The sequence below is a fragment of the Sphaerodactylus townsendi genome, linkage group LG02, assembly GCF_021028975.2.
Source record: "Sphaerodactylus townsendi isolate TG3544 linkage group LG02, MPM_Stown_v2.3, whole genome shotgun sequence".
NCBI lineage: Eukaryota > Metazoa > Chordata > Lepidosauria > Squamata > Sphaerodactylidae > Sphaerodactylus > Sphaerodactylus townsendi.
In genome coordinates this window covers 21090175-21111792 of record NC_059426.1, presented here as the reverse complement: position 1 = coordinate 21111792, position 21618 = coordinate 21090175, and the positions used below count along the sequence as shown (strand labels likewise).

Genomic DNA, 21618 nt, shown 5'->3' with positions numbered 1-21618 from the left:
GGAATCTGTCGGCAATGTGCTGTGCCATTTTCTTATCTAGATACAAAAGATTGTTTTCACCTTTCCATCAGACTTCTAAGTAACCAAAAACCACAATTTTGGATGGGGTGATCCTGTGGAGGAGTTGGGGTGATACTGAAAGAAGTAGTCTTGATCCTCAGCAGGGGCGGACCGAGGGGAAACTGCGCCTGGGGCACGCACGCACCCTGCACCCCTGCTGCAGTTCCGCCTGCCCCGGAACGCCCCTGTCCTTGCCATGAGATCTCTCCAACACACTCCAGTGCCAGGTCTTCCTCGGTGCCCATACAGAACTGTGCCAGTGTTCCTCTGGATAATCTGATAGGCTTCATTAGCATCTCTTGGAGTTGTACTGGCATTGAGCTTAGTATCTTAAGCAGATATGTATTTTCTTAATTTTATGTCATATGCCCATCCTCAATTTAGGTGACTGTCAGCGCTCATCAGTCTCTGAATTTTTAGCCATTAACAAAATGTGTTTGGGGGTGTCAGCATCTACACATAAATGTCGAGATTTTCTAAATGCAGGATAACTTACTAAGAATTCTAATCCACAAGTAACTGCAGATAAGCAAATAAGTGTAATAAAAGCTATATATATTTTCTTTTACAATCCAAGTCATTATTCTGCCAATGCGTGCTTGCTTCCTCTGTACTCATTGTATGGCTGTGCTGTCATCACCGTGGAAGGAATTGGAAGTACAAAAACCAGGATTCATCCAGTTCAGGTAAATGCATGCAGGGTGTTTTTATACATAAGAGTTTTATTTATTTAGGATATTTCTCTGCTGCATCTTTAGAATCCTATTCGAGGCAACTTGTAGTTCAAACAACATAACAGGATAAGGGCCCAACAAGATAACAGGGCATTTCCATTCAAACCTGGGCCTAAAATGAGATTGAATGATAATTTTCCTCCTCTAAGACATCATGAAACTGTAGCTGCCAGTCAATCATCGTACCCCTCTAGAGGGGTCCTCCAACCACTTTCATGGCAATTGGAACCCCTAGCAAATAACCGTTTATTACTGGGCCTGGTCAACCAGCTCTCCACGTACATTCCACCAGCCAGCAATGCTATGGAGATTTATTATTGGACAAAGTGCAGCTCTTGTGCTACATTGTGGTCTTGACATATTCATATGGACTCCAGGGTCCATGTGTACCATGTGGCTGCAGGTGTTTCCAGCCATTTGGGGATGGGGGGTGGGTTAGTTTTGCTTTGTGGTGTTATTGTTGTTTCAGTTTGTTTTTATGTTTGTGATCTGCCAAAGATGGTCCTTGAATCTGAGGGACAGGATTATGAATAAAAAAAATCAATAAATAGACAAGTTGAACCTGCAGTAGGAGGTGGTGCTACTTTGGTGTGACCTACGATACATAGATAGGTTTCTTTTGCTTGTGGGAAGGGGGAGTTCCGACCTCCAGGTGTGCCTGCAGGTCTGGAATTACAACTGATCTTCAGACAATAGAGGTAGCTGCCCTGTGTGGCTCCTTTGAAGGGTTGAGTCTGTGGCATTAGACCCTGCTGAGATTCTTCCCCTTCCCAAACTCTGCCCTTCCCAGGCAATACCCCTCCCAAATCTCCAGGAGTTTCCAACCCTGGAGTCTTGTCCATTAAGCCAGAGAGCAAACAATGTTTAGTCCAGCTGCAGGTTGGGAAATACCTGGAGATTTTGGGTGTGACACCTGAAGAGACTGAGTTTTTTTGGGAAGGAATTCAGTGGGGTATAATATCACAGGATTGACCTTCCAAAACAGCCATTTTCTCTAGGTGAATTGATCTCTATCTTCTGGAGAACATTTGTAATAGCAAGAGGTCTCCTGCTACCTCTGGGAGGCTGGCAACGCTAAGTTTAGGCTTAAGTGTGTGCCTGTCTTCTTGTGTCCAGGCATGCCACAAACTACCATGTAGGGGCACCCATGCCACAAGTTTATTTGATTTGATTAGGTTTGTATACGACCCCTCCCTATACAGTTGGCCATACATGTTTTATAACAGGCTTTTCCCACATAAACATAATAAAATGTTTTGAGTCAAGAAATAAAATGTTTCCTTCATGGAATTCCACATGGCCTTTAGTCCAAAATGGTTTATTTTCTGCCTCAGAATGTTTGGTTTGCCCGCTGTTCCCAAGCGATTCTTTTTTGAAAACATTTCCTGGAAGCATTGTTTTTCTGGCACCAACTGTTTTCACTTGCTGTGCTGATCTCTTTAAAATGTTTCCTATGCCACTCTGCAGTCCCCAAAATTCCTCCTCAGTTCTGTTTTCTGGACTCATACCAGCTATCTCACACTGTATTTTTGTCAGGTTTTTTCATTTTTGGGGGGTCGTATCTACGCATGACCCCTAGAGAATTGTAGCATGAGGCTTTGAAACCTCATAGCATTGGATCTACAGATATGTTTTTAAAAAAGGAATTACCACAAAATGACAGCCAGGAAGTGTTTTCAAGGGGGCGAGTGCAGACAAATGGGGGAGGGGTTTGAAAATGTTTGTAAAACATTTTCAGGAGCTTGTGTAGAAAGGGCCGTAAAGTCACATAAGTATTGTCCCTTCAGTTTGTGTTTTTGAAGTAGAGGTATGAACTCATGCAAACAGATAACCAAATCCACAATGGCACACTTAATGTTATTTGTTTAATTATGATATTTTCTTTTTGGGAAAAAATGAGTAAGCGAATTGAGTTACCCTGCAGCAGTTTTTACATTGTTCCAGGAAAGGATAGCTAAAAGCCATGGCTCCCAGTGTGGTTTCTGTACCCCAGGAATGGTGATGTCCATCTATGCTTTACTGCGCAATGAGATTGAACCCTCAGAGGAACAAATCGCTGAAGCTCTATCAGGTAAATGTTGTGAAAAGGCTGAGAAGCTAAATCCATTATTTATATTTCCTCCCATTGAGGATAACTGTTTTCTTTTATTGTTTGATTAGGGAATTTGTGTCGCTGCACTGGCTACCGGCCCATTATAGATGGCAGTAAAACCTTCTGTAAGGTAAGTGTTTCCACAGTACGATGACAGAATCTCATTTCTGAAAGCAGGTTTAGAAAGTCTAGTCAGGAATAGATATAGTGAAGCATTCAGACAAATCCCTTCTTGCTCAGCTGAAGTATTTTGTTGAATCCTCAATGCTGTAATGATAATTAAAGGGTTTTCTGTTTTAGGAATCAATGTGCTGCCAAGATAAGGAAAACAGGGGCTGCTGCTTGGATGAAGAAGATGGTTTACCTTTGTTACCTAACAAGGAAAAGAAGGTGAATTACAGCTTAATACGTTCTTTCTATCTTAACTGATTTAGTGTCAAACTTGTGTGACTGGAAAGGTGTGTTGGTGATTTGCATACCAGTATATTGTTCATTTATCTATTTATTTCAATATTTATATTCTCTTTAACTTTCAACTGGGGATCCAAAGAAGCTTATAATATTTTCCCTTTCTCTGGTTTATTCATACAACAACAACCCTGTGAAGTAGGCTGGGCCAAGAGAATGTGATGGGCCCAAGGTCACCCAGCAAGCAACCACGACAGAGCGAGAATTCAAACTAGAGTCCCCCAGATTGTAGTATAACATTCTTACAACTACACCATGGTGGCTAATTAAGACATGGGTTCCAGTATACATGTTGGATCATCTGATGAACAATTCCATACTATTAAGCAATTCCCTGCCCCCTCCTGGATGCTCCAGACTAGCCAGATCTTGTTAGATATCAGAAACTAAGCAGAGTCAGCCCTAGTTAGTATTTGGATGGGAGACCACCAAGGAAGTCCAGGGGTCGGCTTTAAGCAGGAGTTAGGGGCAAATGGGCAAAACCCCATCTCTCTGAATCCCTTGTCTTTTGAAATCCCTACAGGAGGCCTCACTCTATAAGCTCAAGTTGTAACTCTAAGTGCAGCAAAAGAGTATTTCTCTACCCTTTAAAAAAATTGGAACTCATAGTGCAGTCCTCTAAAGAGTTACTCCAGTCCAATGCCGTTGATTTAAATGGGCTTAAAATGGAGTCATGCTGCATAGGGTTGCACTGATACTCACAAAAGGTTGTAAAATTGGTTCCTAAATGGGTCACATCTGAATCTGTTTTACAACTGTGTCTACTTTGGTTTTTTCAGTATACTTACTAGGAAAGTTAAATTTCTATATGGCATCTCAGCAGTGACCCTTATAAAAGTGATAAAGTATTTGTAGAACTCAGGATCAGAACCCCTGAGGTCATTCTAAAGGCGCTTCCTTGCGACGGGCGTAAATATGACGCCGATGGAAACGGGGAAAAAAAAGAAACGCCAGATGAGCCCGCCGCGTTACATACGCGATAGCAGCCCGGTGATAAAGCGTATCGCCGCTAGCGAACGCTTTAATCGGGCGCGGAAGACGCCCAGATTCAAAAGCGCCGCGCTCTTTTTTGCCACATGTGACCTTCCGGACCGACGCCAGAGCAGCGAACACGCCACCACTTTGTCGCTCTCAACAATGGCGACGCCAAAGAGTTGCTATCACCGCCCCCCCCCAAACACACACACGCTTTGTCCCTGGTGATTTCCTGCATGGGTAAGCACCTTTCCCAGATCCATGTGCAGCTTGTGCAGATGGGTGGCTGCCCATAGCTAATACCGGTCTCACAGGCAGCATGCATTGGGACCTGACAGTAGCTGAGTGGGAGGCAGTGACTGATGGGGGACGCGTACCGGGACATCAGGGCAGTCACGTCCAGCTACACCAGCTGCTATAAGCCAGTCGAGCGCAGCCGCAGAACGGAGCGGCGTGGCAGACGCCCGCTTCCTCAGCCTCGGCAGGCGAATCGGCACATTATGGACTGCGGGATTGCGAGCTCCCGCATCGCTTCACGTAATGCGGCCTTTTTTCGGAGGCGCCGCTTAACATACGCACGCCATCGCTGGGCCGGGAAACTCCTTTGTCGTCGCGAGCTTTGAAACGAATCTAAGTAAAAAAGCAAGAATGATGCTGAAACCACTGCGATCCTAAGCACAGTTAAATTTAGGCTTCAACAAAAGACTTTAGTTCTGTTTTGGATTGTACTACAAGCCATATTTGCCTAACTAAACCACCTAATAGAGAGCCAATGTGGTGTAGTGGTTAAGAGAAGATGAATTCTAATCTGGAGAACCAGGTTTGATTCCCCACTTCTCTACATGAGCAGCAAACTCTTATCTGATTAATGGAATTTGTTTCCCCACTGCTACATTCCTGTGACCTTGGGCTAGTCACAGTTCTTTGGAACTCTCTCAACCCCACCTACCTCACAAGGTATCTACTGAGGGGAGAGGAAGGGAAGGGAGTTTGTAAGCCACCTTGAGTCTCCTTACAGGAGAGAAAGATGGGATATAAATACAAACTCCTCCTCCTCCCTCACACCATTGCTTCACAGTATTGATTTCAGTGGAATTTCACACTCTCCCCCCATCATGAGATTCCTTTTGGTCATCAACTATATTATTTTTTCCTTTTCTCCTTTTAAGATTTGCACAACATTGTTTTCATCAGAAGAATTTCAGCCTTTGGATCCCACCCAAGAGTTAATATTTCCTCCAGAGCTTATGGTAAAAATAAGCGGTGTTCGTGTTTCATTCTGTTTTAAGGCTTATTATGTGGGGAAATGTGAGGCTGCTGGGTAAATGGCAAATTTTAATCAGGGATGAAGCACTCACGTGAGTGCTTCTATACAGCTGTAGTTCTAAGGACACTGTCCTGGGAGTAAGCCCTATTGAATAACACTAAACCTACTACTGGGTAGACCATTTTAGGATTTCTGTATTTCCAGACTGAGACCCTTCCGCATATGCAGAATAATGCACTTTCAGTGCTGTGATATTGCTGTCCTGGGCCTCAGCATCAGGCAGAGGGAGGGGGGCAGGCCACAGGGGAATAGGAGGGAGGGAGGAGCAGAGGCCAAACAGACAGCATGGGCAACCACTGAAGCCAAGGAAGGGTGGGCTCGACCCTGACCCAAAGGCCCTGATTGGGGGATGAGTGAACCAGAGCAGCATAGCAGGGATAAAAGCAAGGCAGGGAAGGCTGATGAGGAGGGATTTGTGCTGGTGGTTCCTATAGAGCTGTGGAACCTGTTGTGTCTCAGGAAAGGCATGACTAGCAGTCAGTAGGACTGAGTATCTTAATACTTTACTCAATCACTAGTGTAAACAGAATCTACAGATGGGGCTATGAGACAATGAATGCCCTAATGTCCACTAATATATGTCAGAGCATACAACAGTTCACATCAATGAAAGCTTCTCTAAGCTTAATAGAAACCCCACAATGAGCTCATTGTGATTGCTCACAGTTCCGATTATTAGTGCATACCCTTCCCCTTTTGTATTTTCTGTGGTGTCTTGAGGGAGTGGCAACACGTGAAACCTCCTCTCTCACTTCTGAGGCCAACCCTGAGCCCCAAGAACTGGAGTTGCCCACTCTGGGGGCTGGTGAAAGGGGGTCCCTGATGACAGAGGGCGCCCCAGTTGCTTTAGTGATCTTTGGAATTATTTGGGCAATTGGGATTGATGATATTGTGGAACAAACATTGTGAATTCTTCTCGATTAAAACTCCTTCAACACTTTTGAATAATGTATAGAATGCATAAAATTGTTTCTGGTGTTTATTTACCAGCTCTCCTTAGAATAGTTTTCAAGGTAAGAACAAGTAAAATCCTTCCCTGTTATTCCAGAAAACTTCCTGGCTTGTTTTTAAAAAGTTTTACAAATGCAGGAACAATTCTTCTTAAGCACCAAATTTCTGGTTTTACTTTATTGCTCTTCTGGGAGTGGGAGAAAGCTCTGGTTCCCTTCCTAAAGAATGATTCTGATTAAATCAGAAGTTATTTCCAAGGAGGGTCTTTTCGGGAGAATGTGCTGAAACAGCAAACTGGAATCTCTGTCATCACCTGTAAGTAGGCCTTCTTTCATATAAGTACTTTAGCCTCTGTTTGAAGCAACAATTTGTGGGGAGGGGCAGAATTCTCACTGTAATATTTGTCCAGACCTAGCAAAAACCATTGCTGAACATCTTTGATTACAAGGTTCACTCTCACCTGTAGGCACTAGTGCAGTCAAGCACAGACAGTGGATTGGGGCCACAATTTATCTCTTGGAACATGTATATATTCCAAGGGCTCCAAAACAAGATGAAACTATTAGGCTGCTCTCTGCATTCCTCTGCCATTCCTCCCTTGTTCACTTTTCTTTCCTGGTGACTTTGGCCAGTACAGATTTAATTTGTCCCATTCTAGGCAAATACTAGAACAGGACCTGAAGAGGCAGCATTGGTACTTCAAAGCATATATAGTTCTGTCTCCAGAAGATAACCTGGCAACTCCAAAGGAAGTGGGCACCATAATCTGGGAACACTGCCAGAATGTATCGTTTCATGGAACATCCACTGTATGTTTTCATAGATAGCCTTCTGACAGGGCAAATACCGTCTCCCCTCACTTTGGCTCCTAGGTCCCTTTCAGCTTCCAAAAACAGTACAGGGTTGGGGGGAGACCAGAGCTTGTCCTCCAGTTCATTCTGCTCCTGGTCCAAATTGAGCCCCTCCTGTGCTTTTACACAGGAGTTGCCACCTTGAATTTGCAACTACAACATAGTTGCCAGGGCTCATTGTCAGCTTGTGTGAAGTGTAATGTGTAGTTGGGTCCTCAGTAGAAGAAACAAGTGTTGTGGTTTAAATTCTGACTTTATCTGTTTTCCTTACAGCGAATGGCAGAATGTCAAACTCCACAAACTCTTATTTTCCACGGGGAAAGAACTATGTGGATCTCTCCTGTAAATCTCAAGGAGCTTCTGGAACTGAAAGCCAAGTACCCTCTGGCACCTCTTGTACTTGGGAATACTTGTGTGGGTACGAAGGGTTTAATTTCCTATGTTACAGAACAATCCTCTTGTTAGCAGCAATTGAAAGTTGGTTCTCAATACAAACAAGGCAATTTCTAGATGACCTGACATTGGGCTGAGTTTCCATACATACCAGATCACCTCCAAATCTGTGAGCTGCTGTTCATATGAAGACTTTCACCATAACCTGTTCCAGAATTCATTAGGATGGCATGTCCTTCAACCTTTTGAGAGCATTTTTACTGATATGTACCATTGTAGAGCCACGTGGCATAGTGGTTAAGTGCTTGCACTGCCACTCACAAGTTCAGGAGTTCGAGCCCCCTGTGGGTCAGATATCCTGGCAGCTGGCTCATGGTCAACTCAGCCATCCATCCATTCCTTGGTCGGTAAATGAGTACCTAGCACATAGCAAGGGGGTAAAGAATAGCCGGGGAAAGCAATGGCAAACTACCCCACAAAAATGGCTTCCCTGTAAAATCGCTGCTTGCAGTGGTACCCCAGGGTCGGATACGACTGAAGGGGAAACTTTACCTTATACCATCCTATAACTATAGCAGCCCCAGTAACCTAATCCTGACAAGAGTTCAGAAGCTAATCAGGGTTCGTACTTGGATGGGAGACTACCAAGGAAGACTGGAGCTACTATGCAGGGGAAGGTAACATCAGACCACCTTTGAACCTCTCCTGCCTTGAAAACCCCTTGAGATGGAACTTCATGGGGTCACCATGAGTTGGTTGTGGGTCAGTGGCACACTTTACCTTATAACTTGAAATCTGTCCTCTGTGTTCTTTAATTTGTAGTGATCAGATCTGTGAAAGGAGACACAGAATCCTTTCTAGTCTTAACTACATCTAGCTTTGTAAACATTTAGTCAGAATTGAAGAATGTATTTGTTTCTAATGGCTTTTACCAGCCATTGCTAATCCAGGGTGTTTATTTGCTGGTACTCGTTATCATGGCAATGGTGTATAAAATCTGACTTTTAACAAATTTAAATGTGGTGTAGTTCATTCTTGAGTTTCTTCTGATGGTTTTTAGCTTTTGAATTCTTCACATCGCTTTGAGTGCCTGAGTGTTCGAATGCTCAGTCCAAAGTAACACATTCGAGAATCAAAATTTCATAGGGGAGGGTTTACAAATCAATGGACCAACCCTGTTTTTTGTCAACCTTGCTATTTTCTTCTTCTTTTTAGGACCAGATATGAAATTTAGAGGTGTATTTCATCCACTTATCCTTTCACCCTCCAGGATATTGGACCTGCATGTGGTGAAACACACAGAGGAAGGTTGGTGACTTCTAATTTGCTCCTTTGGAGACTACCTGTGCTTATATTGAAGACATAAGCCTTAAGAGCAGTGAAACAGTTTTGAAAACATTCCCCATATTCAGAAGAAATACACCTTTTTGTCCTGGAGTAAGTTCTGAAAAATGAGCCCTGTGAGAGTTTAAATGTGATCAATGTTAAACTGAGAAAAAGCTGGAAGCGATGATTCTGGCTCCTTTGTGAACCCATGATATTCCCTCCTCATGTTTGTGGCACAGTTTTTTAAATGTTTTTATTTCTGTAGGGAGAATGATGAAAGAATGGACAGATAAGGGAATATTGTATGCTTTAACATATTAACCGCCACTCCCCCAGACAGCTAGCCTGCCTGCAGTTTAAGGGCGTGGAACGAGTAAGGGGCAAACTAATGTGACTGGGAACTGAAACCACCATGAGTTATTTGTTGCCTTTTAAAACACTGTTAGGGTATAGGCCTATGGCACAATACTCTTCCCATTCCCCCATGCCTTTTCAAGTGCTAAGTAATCTTTCAAGAATGCCAGGTTATATAGTAGTTAATAGCTGCGGGCTCTCATCTGGAGAACCAGGTTTGATTCCTCACTCGTCCACATTAAACTTTCTGAGTGACTTTCAGCCAGTCACAGTTCTCTCAGAACTCTCTCAGCCCACCTGCCTCGCAAGGTGTCTATTGTTGTGTGCAGGGGGGGGGGGCAGGGAGGGAAGGTGATAGTAAAATGAATGTCTTCATTGTATTGGTTTGTTATTGATTTCACTATGTGAAGGACTGGATGAATCAGCCTGAAAGGCAGGCCCAGTGCAGTGATTTATTTTTCTTCTGATTTATTTATTTTTATTCTTTTCAGGGCTATTACTTGGAGCTGCCTGTAGCCTTACCTTAGTGAAAGATGTTCTGACAGATGCTGTTTCAGAACTTCCAGCAGAGAAGACAAAGATATTTCGTGCCCTTTTGCAACAGTTAAAAACGCTGGCCGGACAGCAGATAAGAAATGTAGCTGTATGTCTCTTTGGTCAAAATAATGGGTTAACAACTTCAGTGTTGTAAATGTGTATGAAGCCTGTGTGTAGTGTGACACAGAGATTTCAGAAACCTTGCAGAGTAATATTACATATGGAATATGCATCTTCTGCTTATTTTATTTTTTTTCAATTAACAATACACAGTATTTCAAAACTTCTTTCAGTAATTCTCAAACAATTTCCATTTATCATAGCAAGTAATAACATGTTGACTACATTTTCTTTTAACAAGTACACTATATTTATCTATTATCAGCTAATTCTCAGAGTTTTACATTGTTCAATAATCCCAACAGAATTACAGATTGATCTAAAGGCAGCATGGATTTGCTGCAGATGGTGAGACCCCCTTCGCTCAATAATTACACCACAACGACAGGCTGGAAAGGAATGGGCCGCAGCCCGTTTATTAAACAACAAACATATAAACAAGAACTATTTACATCAGAGCTGGGCGGCAAACGGGTCGCACATCACATCCCAGTGAATGGGAAACTGGCGGGAAGGGCTAAGCCTGGGAGCCCCAGCCGCCTCGCTCTCTCCCCAGATGTGCAGGACACCGCTACAAACCCTCCGCCCACGAAGCCGCTCCTCGAGGGGGGAAATGGGCAGGAGTCGGAAGGCGGACTGGAATGTCACACTTTTGCTAGGAAGGGCCCTGGACCCGCTTCTGCCTGATGCAGAGGATTGCCTCGTCCAGGGTGGCAGACCTAACAAACCTCGGGGTCAATAGAAATGGTTCACTTGGAGATGCGCCCCGGGGGTGGGAGAGGTGTTGTATCAAGCAGAACTCCCCCGGGGCCTTCTTAGGACACTCGGCGCCAATGATGGGAGAGACCCTGAGGGTTAGGGAGGGCGGCGAGGTGGCCTGGGGCCAGCAATGCGGCCAGCCCTGATTTCCTTGTTAAGCTTGTCAGCCACCCACGCCAGGGAGTTCACGGACAGATTTTAAGTTGCCCAGCTTGGTAAGCCTCCTCAGCTTGGGCCTTGGTATGGGATGCGGAAGCCAGAAGAGAAACCATCCCCAGCATGCGCGCAGCATTCTCCTATCCCGGGATAACGCTGCAGCCACTCCAACAGCACCCCAAAACAGCTGAACGGGTGTAGGGAGCCAAAGAGACTGCAGCTGCGTGGGCAACTTCAGTGTTTTGCGAGGGCGCTGCCCTCTGGCCCGCGGCTTCTTTTTGGGAGGGCCCGGCGGGCGGCCGGGCCTGCCGAAAGGGGGAGGCCCGGCTTGGGGCAGATTGACCCTGCTGTGGCTGCCGGAACAGTTGGACGCAGACGTGCTCAAATTTGCATTTGGGCCGCTGTGCAAGTCGCGCCTTTCATTGATTCCCAGCACAGCCCCTCCTTTGCCCCTCGGCCTCTCGCCCCGGGTAGGCTCTGCCGGGTTTTACTGGGACAGATGGTTCCTTGCCGCCCCTCCCATGGCCGGAGCTGGACCCTCCCACCATCCAAGTTTGAGTAGGGAATGAGATCCCAACGCACTTGTCTGGCTAAGCTGCTTCTTGCGGATGAAAGCCTCGTCGTAAGCGATGGTCGCAGAGATCCCGGCAGCGCCCGAGTCCCGCCCAGCACATGCGCCATGTGGGCCGACCTCAGGTGCCAAGCCCGCCAGAGGGGGATACGCGAGCCCCCAATGAGGGCCAGGAGTTCAGTGAGAGCCCTGCAGCCAGTTAGTTGAAGAATTCCGGCTCGGCTGCTGCCGGGTCCTTCAGCTTCTCTGTCGGCCTTCCCACCCGACATGCCCAATTCCCTCCCGGCAGCAGGAACTTAAAAATGTCCACGTAATACCCATCCAGTGCCCGCTCCCGGAGCTTCCTGGGGAGATGGGACCCGGGCGGGTTGCCGCTTGGTGCGTCTTTGCAGGGGCCAAGGGGATGGCGCGCTTCCCCACTCCCCAAACGCCTGGCGCTTTGCAGCCAGCCAGAGAGCAGGCACCCTCTCCCCCCCGCTAAAATTCCCCGGTAGCCTGCAGCGTCATCATCCTCGGTGGACTCACCCGGACCAATGAAGAGCTGGGAGATACCGCTACTGGAGTGAACGGGAACGCCCAGATCCTCCTGCCCTCAGCGCTCCGAGGGACTCGACGGGACGCATCCACTTTAAAACGTGGATGCGCTGACCCGGTGGCGAAAGGTGCTACATCCTCCGCTTCACTCCAGCTTCATAGCGCCCTCCTGCACCGACGCCCGCCGCCGACGCTGGTGGGCTTCAGGGCCCCCGACCCCCGGACTCCCGACGGGGGATGAAGCTCAAGCCAGCCGCCCTACGCCGCTGCTCCGATCCATGCCTAACAACGGGGCGGCGTCGTCCGACGTCCCAGGGTCAGGTCTGGGCTCTGACTTGCTATTCATTAGCAGAGCGCCAGGCTCCTGCCCGATGCATTTCGTAGCAGGCTCCCTGCTCTTGGTCATTTTGGCCCCATGGCGGGCTGTAAGATCGGTCACGACCCAACAGACGTAGAAAAGATTGAAGTGAGAAAGCAAAGAGAGCCAGAGAAAAGAAGGAGAAACAGCGAAGAAAGCCGTGACCGATCTTCTTCCAAGATTGCCTTACACGAGACACCAACCCACACCACGCCTCTGCTGGTTCTCGCCGCGGACCGGGGAAGGCGTCTTAATAAACCCAGGCTCCTCCCGCCTTTTCTGCTGGGAGCCAATCATTGCACCCGGTTCTGCAGCATGCCGCCAGGCCATGCATGCCCCTTATTTTGCTGCGTTGCTCACCACGGCAGCAATGGCTGCCCCTGGTTATTCAGGTGCATCTAATTTCTTTTTGTTAAACTTTCTTATCCAAAATTTACTTTGAAACTTTTAGTTTACAGTATTCCTGGAATATGATAAAAAGCATGATAATACATTTGGTATCTTGGGCCATTTTTACAAATATATCTTGGTTCAGTTCGCATGTGAGCAACTATGTGTTTATTGTTATTTACTAATCTGTCAACACTGATTTTGTGGACATTTTAAAATACTGAAACAACATTATTCCTTTGGGTTTTTTCCTTTAGTCTTTTGGAGGAAATATTATAAGTAGAAGTCCCACATCTGACATCAATCCTGTTCTAGCTGTTGGAAATTGTATCCTAAACTTGGCATCACAAGGTGAGATCAGAAACGTAATGCATCATTTACTGTAATTTGTATTACTGCAACCTTTCTGATACTTATGAATAACGGAACGTTTAATACAGTCTTAGAAAGCCTATATATAGCCTGTGGCTATATAATGAAAGGACTCAGGAATCTCCTTTAAGTTGCAGGTAACTAAACTCCTCTGCCATAAAATTCCAAGAACAAAAGGTCTCTATTTCCATTTAGTAGCAGTAAACAAATATCACAAAACTGAATTGTCGTCTTTGAGTTAGATATACAGTACAGAACAAAGGTCATGGTTTGGGGATGGGAGGTAAAAAGTTTCTTCAGGGCATGATGGATGATGCATGATGGAAAGTCTCCAAATCTGTAGCTTGTAGAATCTTGAAAATGAAATACAGCATATGCTTCAGACTGAACGGGGTTTAATGGGATGAGGTACAAAACAAGAGTTACATGTTGCACCAAAAAATAAGGAAAAAATGACAATTTTCCCCTTGTGAATGTAAAACATCAAAGACCGCCCTTGCAGGTCCTTTGCGGGGGCGGGAAGGGGGAGTAAAACAGATTGTCCTTATAGTCAGAGTCATTAATGTTGCAGTAAAGTATTACTGGAAGCTAAATTGGGGGCTATCTTGTGCATTTCACTTTGAAAGATAACCTGGCCATCTGTCTTAACTATTCTTTGTTTAGTTTACTGGAGAAATGACAGTGAAATCCTTCTCATTATCTTTTTTTAAAGCACATGTGGCTTTTAGGAATCAGAATTCAGCGTTTATTTATTCACTTTGTTGCTTAAACTGCCATCCAGGCACAGGTGGGGCTAATGAGCAGAAAGACTTCTAGATCAACCCCTGGAATCAGATTTTTTAAAAAAATGTTGCTTTGGTAGCAGCTGCTACTTCAGCACAAGGATCTTCCCTGTGTGATTGAAGGTACGCTGGGGCAACCACTTCACAGCTGGCTCTGCCTCCTTCAGCAGCCATTTTGAGGCTGCACCAACATTCTGGCCGTTTCTGCATGGCCACGCTGCGGGGTGCGTCGGCATAAACAACGCCGACACACACACACACCCGGGACCGTTCGCACAGAAGGTCCCGGTAGGGGTAGGGAAGACGGCACAGCCTGCACAGAGGCTGCGCCAACCCCCAAACGCCTTGCCGTCCCCTCCGGCCTTCCGGCATGTCACACAGTCCAGGGGACATGCCCCTGGAGTCACAGGGCAGGGGGGGGCGTGTCCCCTGGCCTGTGCGACGTGCTGGAAGGCCGGAGGGGATGGTAAGGCGTTCTGGAAAGGGGGGAATGGCGCCTTTCAGCCGCTGCCATTCACAGGGCAGCATTTGAAAGACGCTACTTCCGAAAAACCTCACTCAGGGAGCGAGGTTCGGAAGCAGCGTCTTTGCACTGCTCGGGGGTTGCGAGGCCGGTGCAAATGCTGCGATCGCAGCATGCAGCCGTCTGAGACCCCTCCCCAGGGACGCTGTTTTGGCAGTCCCTGGTGGCATCTTCCACAGCATTCTCGCATGGGGGGGGGGGAGCGCCTCCCATGCGAACAGCTCCCTAGGGACGGCATTTTTGCCGTCCCTACGACACTGTTTATGGTCCATGCGGAAAGGGCCTCTGTTTCATAATTCTCAAGGTACCTGCTGGCTCAGAAAGTTTGGGGTCCTCTGGTTTAGACACTGATTTTATCCATTAGGGAGAATGCGACGGATTCCTGTGAGTGACCTTTTTGCTGATGGGCTTGGAAACAATACCCTGGAACCAGAAGAGATCCTAGTATCCGTTCACATTCCACATTCCATCAAAGTAAGTCCCCCTCTTTCTAGGAAATATTAAACGCACAGTTCATGAGAATTGAACAATTGTAAACATTTCATGGAATTCCAGTCCATTGCATAATCAGACAGTAGTGAATGTCTGATAAGCAGATGTATTATTCTGTAGCCAGCAGAATTTGGCTATTCCAAATTTGGCTATTCCTAAAAACGTTTCATGTATACCACTGTACTACATCAGAACCTTAGGTACCATGAATTTTTCCAGAGAATCCTTTCATTTCACTCCTTACACAGCTACGTAGGCAGCTGACTCTGCTAACTTGCTGCAAGTCTTATCAGACATCCACTACTGTTTAACTGTGAGGTGGAGTGGAATGCTATGAAATGTTTACAGTTGTTCAAGTCTCATGGTCTGTGTGTTGCTGAAAGCTGAGAATATATTTTTCTGTGCTTTTTGTATCACCTTGGATTTACATGCATATATCTATACATAATTTATACGGTAAAGTGTGTGCATTCAACAGGTATTAATTCAACAGGAACAACTTGTATTTATTATAATAGCCTACATACAGTTAAGTTCTTCATAAGTTGTTTTGTGGTGGTGGAAAATACCGTCAAGTTTCTCCCTTGCAGATTTGATACAGTTCTGCAGACCCTGTGAGAAAGAACTGTTCCACCAAGTTTACGGTTGAGGATAGGGACAGTTTCCATCTGCTGGCTTCCCCTCCCCCCTTCCCCTGTGCTTTCCTCCCTCCCACGGGTTGAGTTTATATTTTTATTACCCTCCCTTAGCAGGAATTATGGACACTGTCATACTGTTGACTAAGAATTTTACTGGATTTTATTGTATTTTAAGGTAATTATTGATGTTGTACAATGCCTTGTGGAGGAAGGGTGTCTTATAAATTGAAGTAAATCACTAAATCAATAAATAAAGGGCTGGCAGGAAACTGGGAAAGATTCAGTAGCACCAGCGTTGGAGAACTGTTTCTTAATGGGATGTTGTTTTGATGACATTAACAAAAATGAGATGGTAAATAACATAAAAATAGGGTTCTGAGAAATGTGTTCTTTTTACAGTAAGAAAATTTTGTTTTATACAGTTTGAGATTAAACTGGTAGCAATGTTACTGCTATAAAGAATAAAAATATTTTGGGATATCTCTCAAATCAAAAGACTAAACTGAGGCTGTCCTACTTTGGTCACAATCATGAGAAGGAAAAACTCACTGGAAAAGATAATAAGGCTAGGAAAAGGTAAAGACAGTAGGATAAGATGGATAGAGTCAACAAAGGTAGCCTTGAGTTTGCAAAATCTCTGCAAATCTGTTAATGATAGGATGCTTTGGTGGTCAGTAACTTATAGGGTCACCAGAAGGTGGAAGTAGTTCGGCAGCACATAATACATACCTCTCTCAATATGTGGAAGAATACCTGAGAACTGCAGATGGGCCTAGAACAAAACAGGATGTTTCAATATGTGATAATCATGTAATGCTGTCTTTTAAAAAAACCCGCCCCTTTCCAGGGAGAATTTGTATCAGCTTTTCGTCAAGCCCAGCGGCGGGAAAATGCTTTACCAATTGTTAATGCAGGAATGAGAGTCCTATTTGAAGACAACTGCAACACCATTAAAGAGATCAGCATCTTTTATGGAGGTGTGGGCTCTACGACGCTTGCTGCAACGCAAACCTGCCAGGCACTTATTGGGAGGTATTGTATGGTGTTTTGTGAGTTATTTTCATGTACTTAAAAACAGCAATTCCTGTTCATTTAATAATATCCATCTGGATTAGCGAAGTTCTCAGATTCATAAAGGAAGCTGATTTTCATAGTTTGGGGCACATTTTGATTATTGAACCACAAGAATTACATCACTATATTCAGTACTATTTTTGCTTTCCACCAAAGAAGGTTGATTTGTAGACAACAAATAAAGATTTAGTGGTGAATTTCACATCCTGAACAGGCCTGATTAGGTTTCCATTCTCTGTTCAGATTGTGGCAGTGATTATTGTGTAAGGAATGCTTGGATGAAAAGAAACACAAAATAGCAGGAGACAAGATTTTGTGTTGGCATGAAAAGAGCTTAAGTACAAAACAAAAGGGTTATGTAAGGTTATGATGATCATGTGATCCCCTTTAATATGCTACAGCATTGAATGTCAACCAGTATTCCTCCCAGAGATTCACATAATACAAGGTAAATGCTTAACATGTAGCAATTACATGGTCAGATTACTGTTTGCAGTAGAAGGCTTTGTCAATACTTTTGACCTCCCTGTGTTGATAAGAATTCTTGGAGGATTAAGAAATTAAATGGAACAGCTTCATTACTTTTTCAGTTCAGGTGATCTGACTCTAACCCAGATATGGATTGTTCAACAAGAACGCCCTCCTGAACTATTCTGGTTTGTGCATTTTATGAAATGATTTGCGCACCTTCCTAATAGCCCCAGGTAGACTGTCTTGTAATGTGGGAGCCACTACAAAGAATGAACAGGCAGTTATTGGGTTTTTTTTGCGTTTTCCGAATGGATATAATATCACAGGGGAAAACTGGGATCATACATACCGGAATGTTTGTATCCTGATTTCTCCCTTCACATGGCCACCCATTCTTGTTTTGAGACCAGAAGAATTCCAGGTGATTCACATGGCCCCCAGTTTAGTTTCATTTTCCACAGCAACTTTTCCATGCATGCACGAACATCCCGTTTTTCCAACATTCTGATTGGCTGCAGCTGTGGGGCGAGGAGAGCAGGCGGTGAGGCAGGAAAAATAAACCGGTCCATCTCCCAGGGTGTGCATGGGAGCAGGTGTGCTGCCAGCAAGATTGATGTGGGCTTTTTCAAAAGAACCGCCAATTTGGCAGTTTTTGAAAACCGTGGGATAAATGAAATCTCGCAGGGTGGGCCCAAATTAGGCCCGGAAGCCATATGGAAGTCATGCCCAAACTGGGATGGTTCACCTCCTTATCCCAGGATATATGGTCCATGCGGAAAACGACTTTGTTTCCTGTATGGCACCTTCAAAAGATTTTTGGTCATTGAGCCAGAGATAAGATGCCTATTTTAATTTATTTATCTTCATAAAGTTTTTTTGAGGATAGGTTATGTATTCTCTGCAGTATTCTGCAGTATCCTATAATATATGTGACAAAATGGAGGCAGCCCTTGAGAAATCTTTGCATGTAGCCTTGAAAATTGAGGTAGTTGAAAAATATATTCAGTATTGAGTTGTTTTTTATTTATTTATTTATTTATTTATTGTTACAGCTTCTATACCGCCCCATCCCCGGAGGGCTCTGGGCGGTGTACAACAAAAAATATAAATAGACGAATTATAAAATCTTTAAAACAGCGATAACAATAGCAGTAAAAGTAATAATAGAGGCGTCCGACTAACCCCATTTTTAAAATTCTCCCCAAAAAAGGGGGAGGAGGGTGATGAGTCACATTTGATAGTGGCCAAGATGAAAGGCCAGTTGGGGGGGGGCACCATTTCAGCGGCTGGTCTCTCCAAAGGCCCGGCGGAACAACTCCGTTTTACAGGCCCTGCGGAACTCATTGAGGTCCCGCAGGGCCCGAACAGCCGGAGGGAGGGTGTTCCACCAGGCCGGGGCCAGAGCCGTAAAGGCCCTGGCCCGCGTTGAGGCCAGCAGCATCATAGAGGGCCAGGGACCACTAGGAAGATTAGACTCCACCGAGCCGGAGAGGCCGCAGCAGGGACATATGGGGTGATGCGGTCTCGGCGATACGAGGGTCCCAGGCCACGTAAGGCCTTAAAGGTCAACACCAGCACCTTGAAGATGATCCGGAACTCTACTGGGAGCCAGTGCAGCTGGCGCAATACAGGCTGAATGTGATCGTAGATGGCGCTGCCTGTGAGTAAGCGCGCCGCTGCATGCTGGACCAGTTTTAGTCTCCGGATCAAACGCAAGGGAAGACCCGCGAGAAGCCGAAGTTACAATAGTCTAATCTGGAGGTGACCATTGCATGGATCACCGTGGCTAGGTCCGCTTGGGAGAGGAAAGGAGCCTGCCGCCGGGCCTGGCGTGAGGTGAAAAAAGGCAGCCCTGGTTGTATGGGCCACCTGGGTCTCCATTGAAAGAGACAAATCCAGGTGGACCCCCAGGCTGCGCACGGAGGGGGTCGGCGCCAATGTGGCCCCCTCCCACACCGGTGGCTGGGAAATCCTGTCCCCCCCCCCTCGCGGCCAAGCCAGAGGATCTCCGTCTTCGATGGGTTTAGTTTTAACCTGCTCTGCCGCAACCAACCAGCAACCGCCTCCAAACAGTGCTGGAGAGCCGCAGGGGCGGCGACTGCTCCCCCCCTCCATCAACAGAATGAGCTGAGTGTCATCAGCGTACTGATGGCAGGTCAGCCCAAAACTCCGTACCAGTCGAGCAAGGGGTCGCATGTAGATATTAAATAGCAGCGGGGATAGTAGAGCCCCCTGGGGTACACCGCAATCAAGCGGGCACTTCCGGGAGGCCTGGTCCCCGCACCTCACTTGCTGACTTCGACCCCGAAGGAACGAGGCAATCCACTGAAGGACAGTGCCCCGCACCCCGGAGGCGGCCAGGCGCGGGTCAAAAGGTCGTGGTCGACCACATCAAACGCTGCGGTAAGATCTAACAATACCAGCAGTGCCGATCCGTCTCGGTCGAGCTGAATACAGAGTGTATCTGTGACGGCTCCTTCAACCCATCCGGAAAGACTCCTTGCTCGAGGGAGCCATTGATGATACTCAACAGATGGGGTCGTAGCTCCACCCTGCAACTTTTTACAAGCCAGGATGGGCACGGATCCAGAGGACAGGTAGTTGGTCTAACAACAGCTAAGGTCCTGTCAACAGCGGCTTCAGAGAGCAAGGAAAACTGGGCCAAACAAGGGCCTGAAGACGGCAAGGGAGCCTCCAGTTCACTGATTGTAGCCAATGTGGGGGGAAGATCCTGGCGGAGCGACGCGACCTTATCCGCAAAAAAGCTCATAAAAGCCTCACAGCTAATACTCAATTGTGAATTTGAGGACCTCTCCGATAGGGAGGTTAGAGACCGAATTATACGAAATAATTGTGCTGGGCGGGAGCTAGCGGATGCGAGAGAGGAGGAGAAGAAAGCCCTCTTTCAGCCTCTCCTTCTAGTACGCCACCTCATAGGCTTTCATAAAGCGGCTCCCATAAGATGTTCGCTAAGCAGCTCCTCGCCACTTCGAGATTTCCTCCACACTCGCTCTAGACGTCTAAGCACCCGTTTCATATTGCTCAACTCCCCAGTGTACCAGGGAGCACGCCAAGAGCGAGGGCGTAGAGGACGCCGGGGGGCAACAACCTCGATGGCATCGGAGAGCCAGGAATTCCAGTCCTCCACCTGCTCATCGAGTGTGCCGGCGGGTTCAGGGTCCCGCAGAGCATTCAGGAAACCAAGTGGATCCATAAGTCTCCGCGGGCGGGCATAAATTGGCCCGTCGCCTAGACAGGGGTGTTGTGGCGTGTCCACCCGAACCTTCAGGGCATAATGGTCGGACCATGGGACTCTGTGAACAGAGGATACGACAGCTCCTCGTTTACCCGACTCTTTGTAAATGAGTCTCTAGTGTTTGGTTTGGGTCTCTATATTTCAGAGTCAGTTAGCCCAGCCCATTGATTTCAGTGGGTATCTGCAAGATCAACTCTGCATAGGATGTTCCTGTAAGATCCATATGCTTATTTTAAAACATTAGTTTTTTTTAAAAGTATTTGATAATAACGCATTGGGACAGATACAACACATAATGGGTTGATGGTTTATAAACCGTATATGTGCTGCAGGAAGGGGTAAGGCTGTGTGTGATTTTATTGTGGATGGGAAACTTTTCCTCTCCAATTCCACCAGGCCTATTTCTGGGCTTGGAGGGTGCCTGGAGCATGTAGGCCTGGAGGGAAAATCTACAGCAAGGCCTCCTACTACTCTGAGACCTACAAGCTGCTCTACTAATCAGCTGCACCACTAACCAGCCTAAGGAAAGGAAAGGCCGTGGAAATCAGTTGTACAGAGACCAAAATTCCTGGCTGTGTTGCATATTCCAGCTTTAAATAAATCATGAATAAAATTGGGCCTGGTTTAACAACATAAGAACATAAGAGCAAGCCAGCTGGATCAGACCAGAGTCCATCTAGTCCAGCTCTCTGCTACTCGCAGTGGCCCACCAGGGGCCTTTGGGAACTCACATGCAGGATGTGAAAGCAATGACCTGCTGCTGCTGTTGCTCCCGAGCACCTGGTCTGTTCAGGCATTTGCAATCTCAGATAAAAGAGGATCAAGATCGGTAGCTATAAATCGACTTCTCCTCCATAAATCTGTCCAAGCCCCTTTTAAAGCTATCCAGGTTAGTGGCCATCACCACCTCCTGTGGCAGCATATTCCAAACACCAATCACACGTTGCGTGAAGAAGTGTTTCCTTTTATTAGTCCTAATTCTTCCCCCCAGTATTTTCAATGTATGCCCCCAGGTTCTAGTATTGTGAGAAAGAGAGAAAAATTTCTCTCTGTC

At 46.1% G+C, this 21618-nt stretch overlaps 1 protein-coding gene across 3 annotated transcripts in view; it reads left to right on the top strand.

Annotated features, from left to right (window-relative positions):
* The window catches only part of LOC125427118 (aldehyde oxidase 1-like), an 80688-nt gene that overhangs the window by 8135 nt on the left and 50935 nt on the right, over positions 1-21618 (top strand). For all 3 annotated transcript variants that reach the window (XR_007243638.1, XR_007243637.1, XM_048486186.1), the window contains exons 4-14: positions 638-746; positions 2739-2865; positions 2955-3016; positions 3187-3276; positions 5499-5579; positions 7732-7876; positions 9067-9159; positions 10023-10174; positions 13214-13307; positions 14998-15107; positions 16611-16795. Coding sequence is in view for 1 of the 3 variants with exons in the window: in XM_048486186.1 (XP_048342143.1) it covers positions 638-746; positions 2739-2865; positions 2955-3016; positions 3187-3276; positions 5499-5579; positions 7732-7876; positions 9067-9159; positions 10023-10174; positions 13214-13307; positions 14998-15107; positions 16611-16795 (1248 nt within the window). In the remaining 2 variants the exon portion in view is untranslated. The remainder of the gene's footprint in view (positions 1-637; positions 747-2738; positions 2866-2954; positions 3017-3186; positions 3277-5498; positions 5580-7731; positions 7877-9066; positions 9160-10022; positions 10175-13213; positions 13308-14997; positions 15108-16610; positions 16796-21618) is intronic.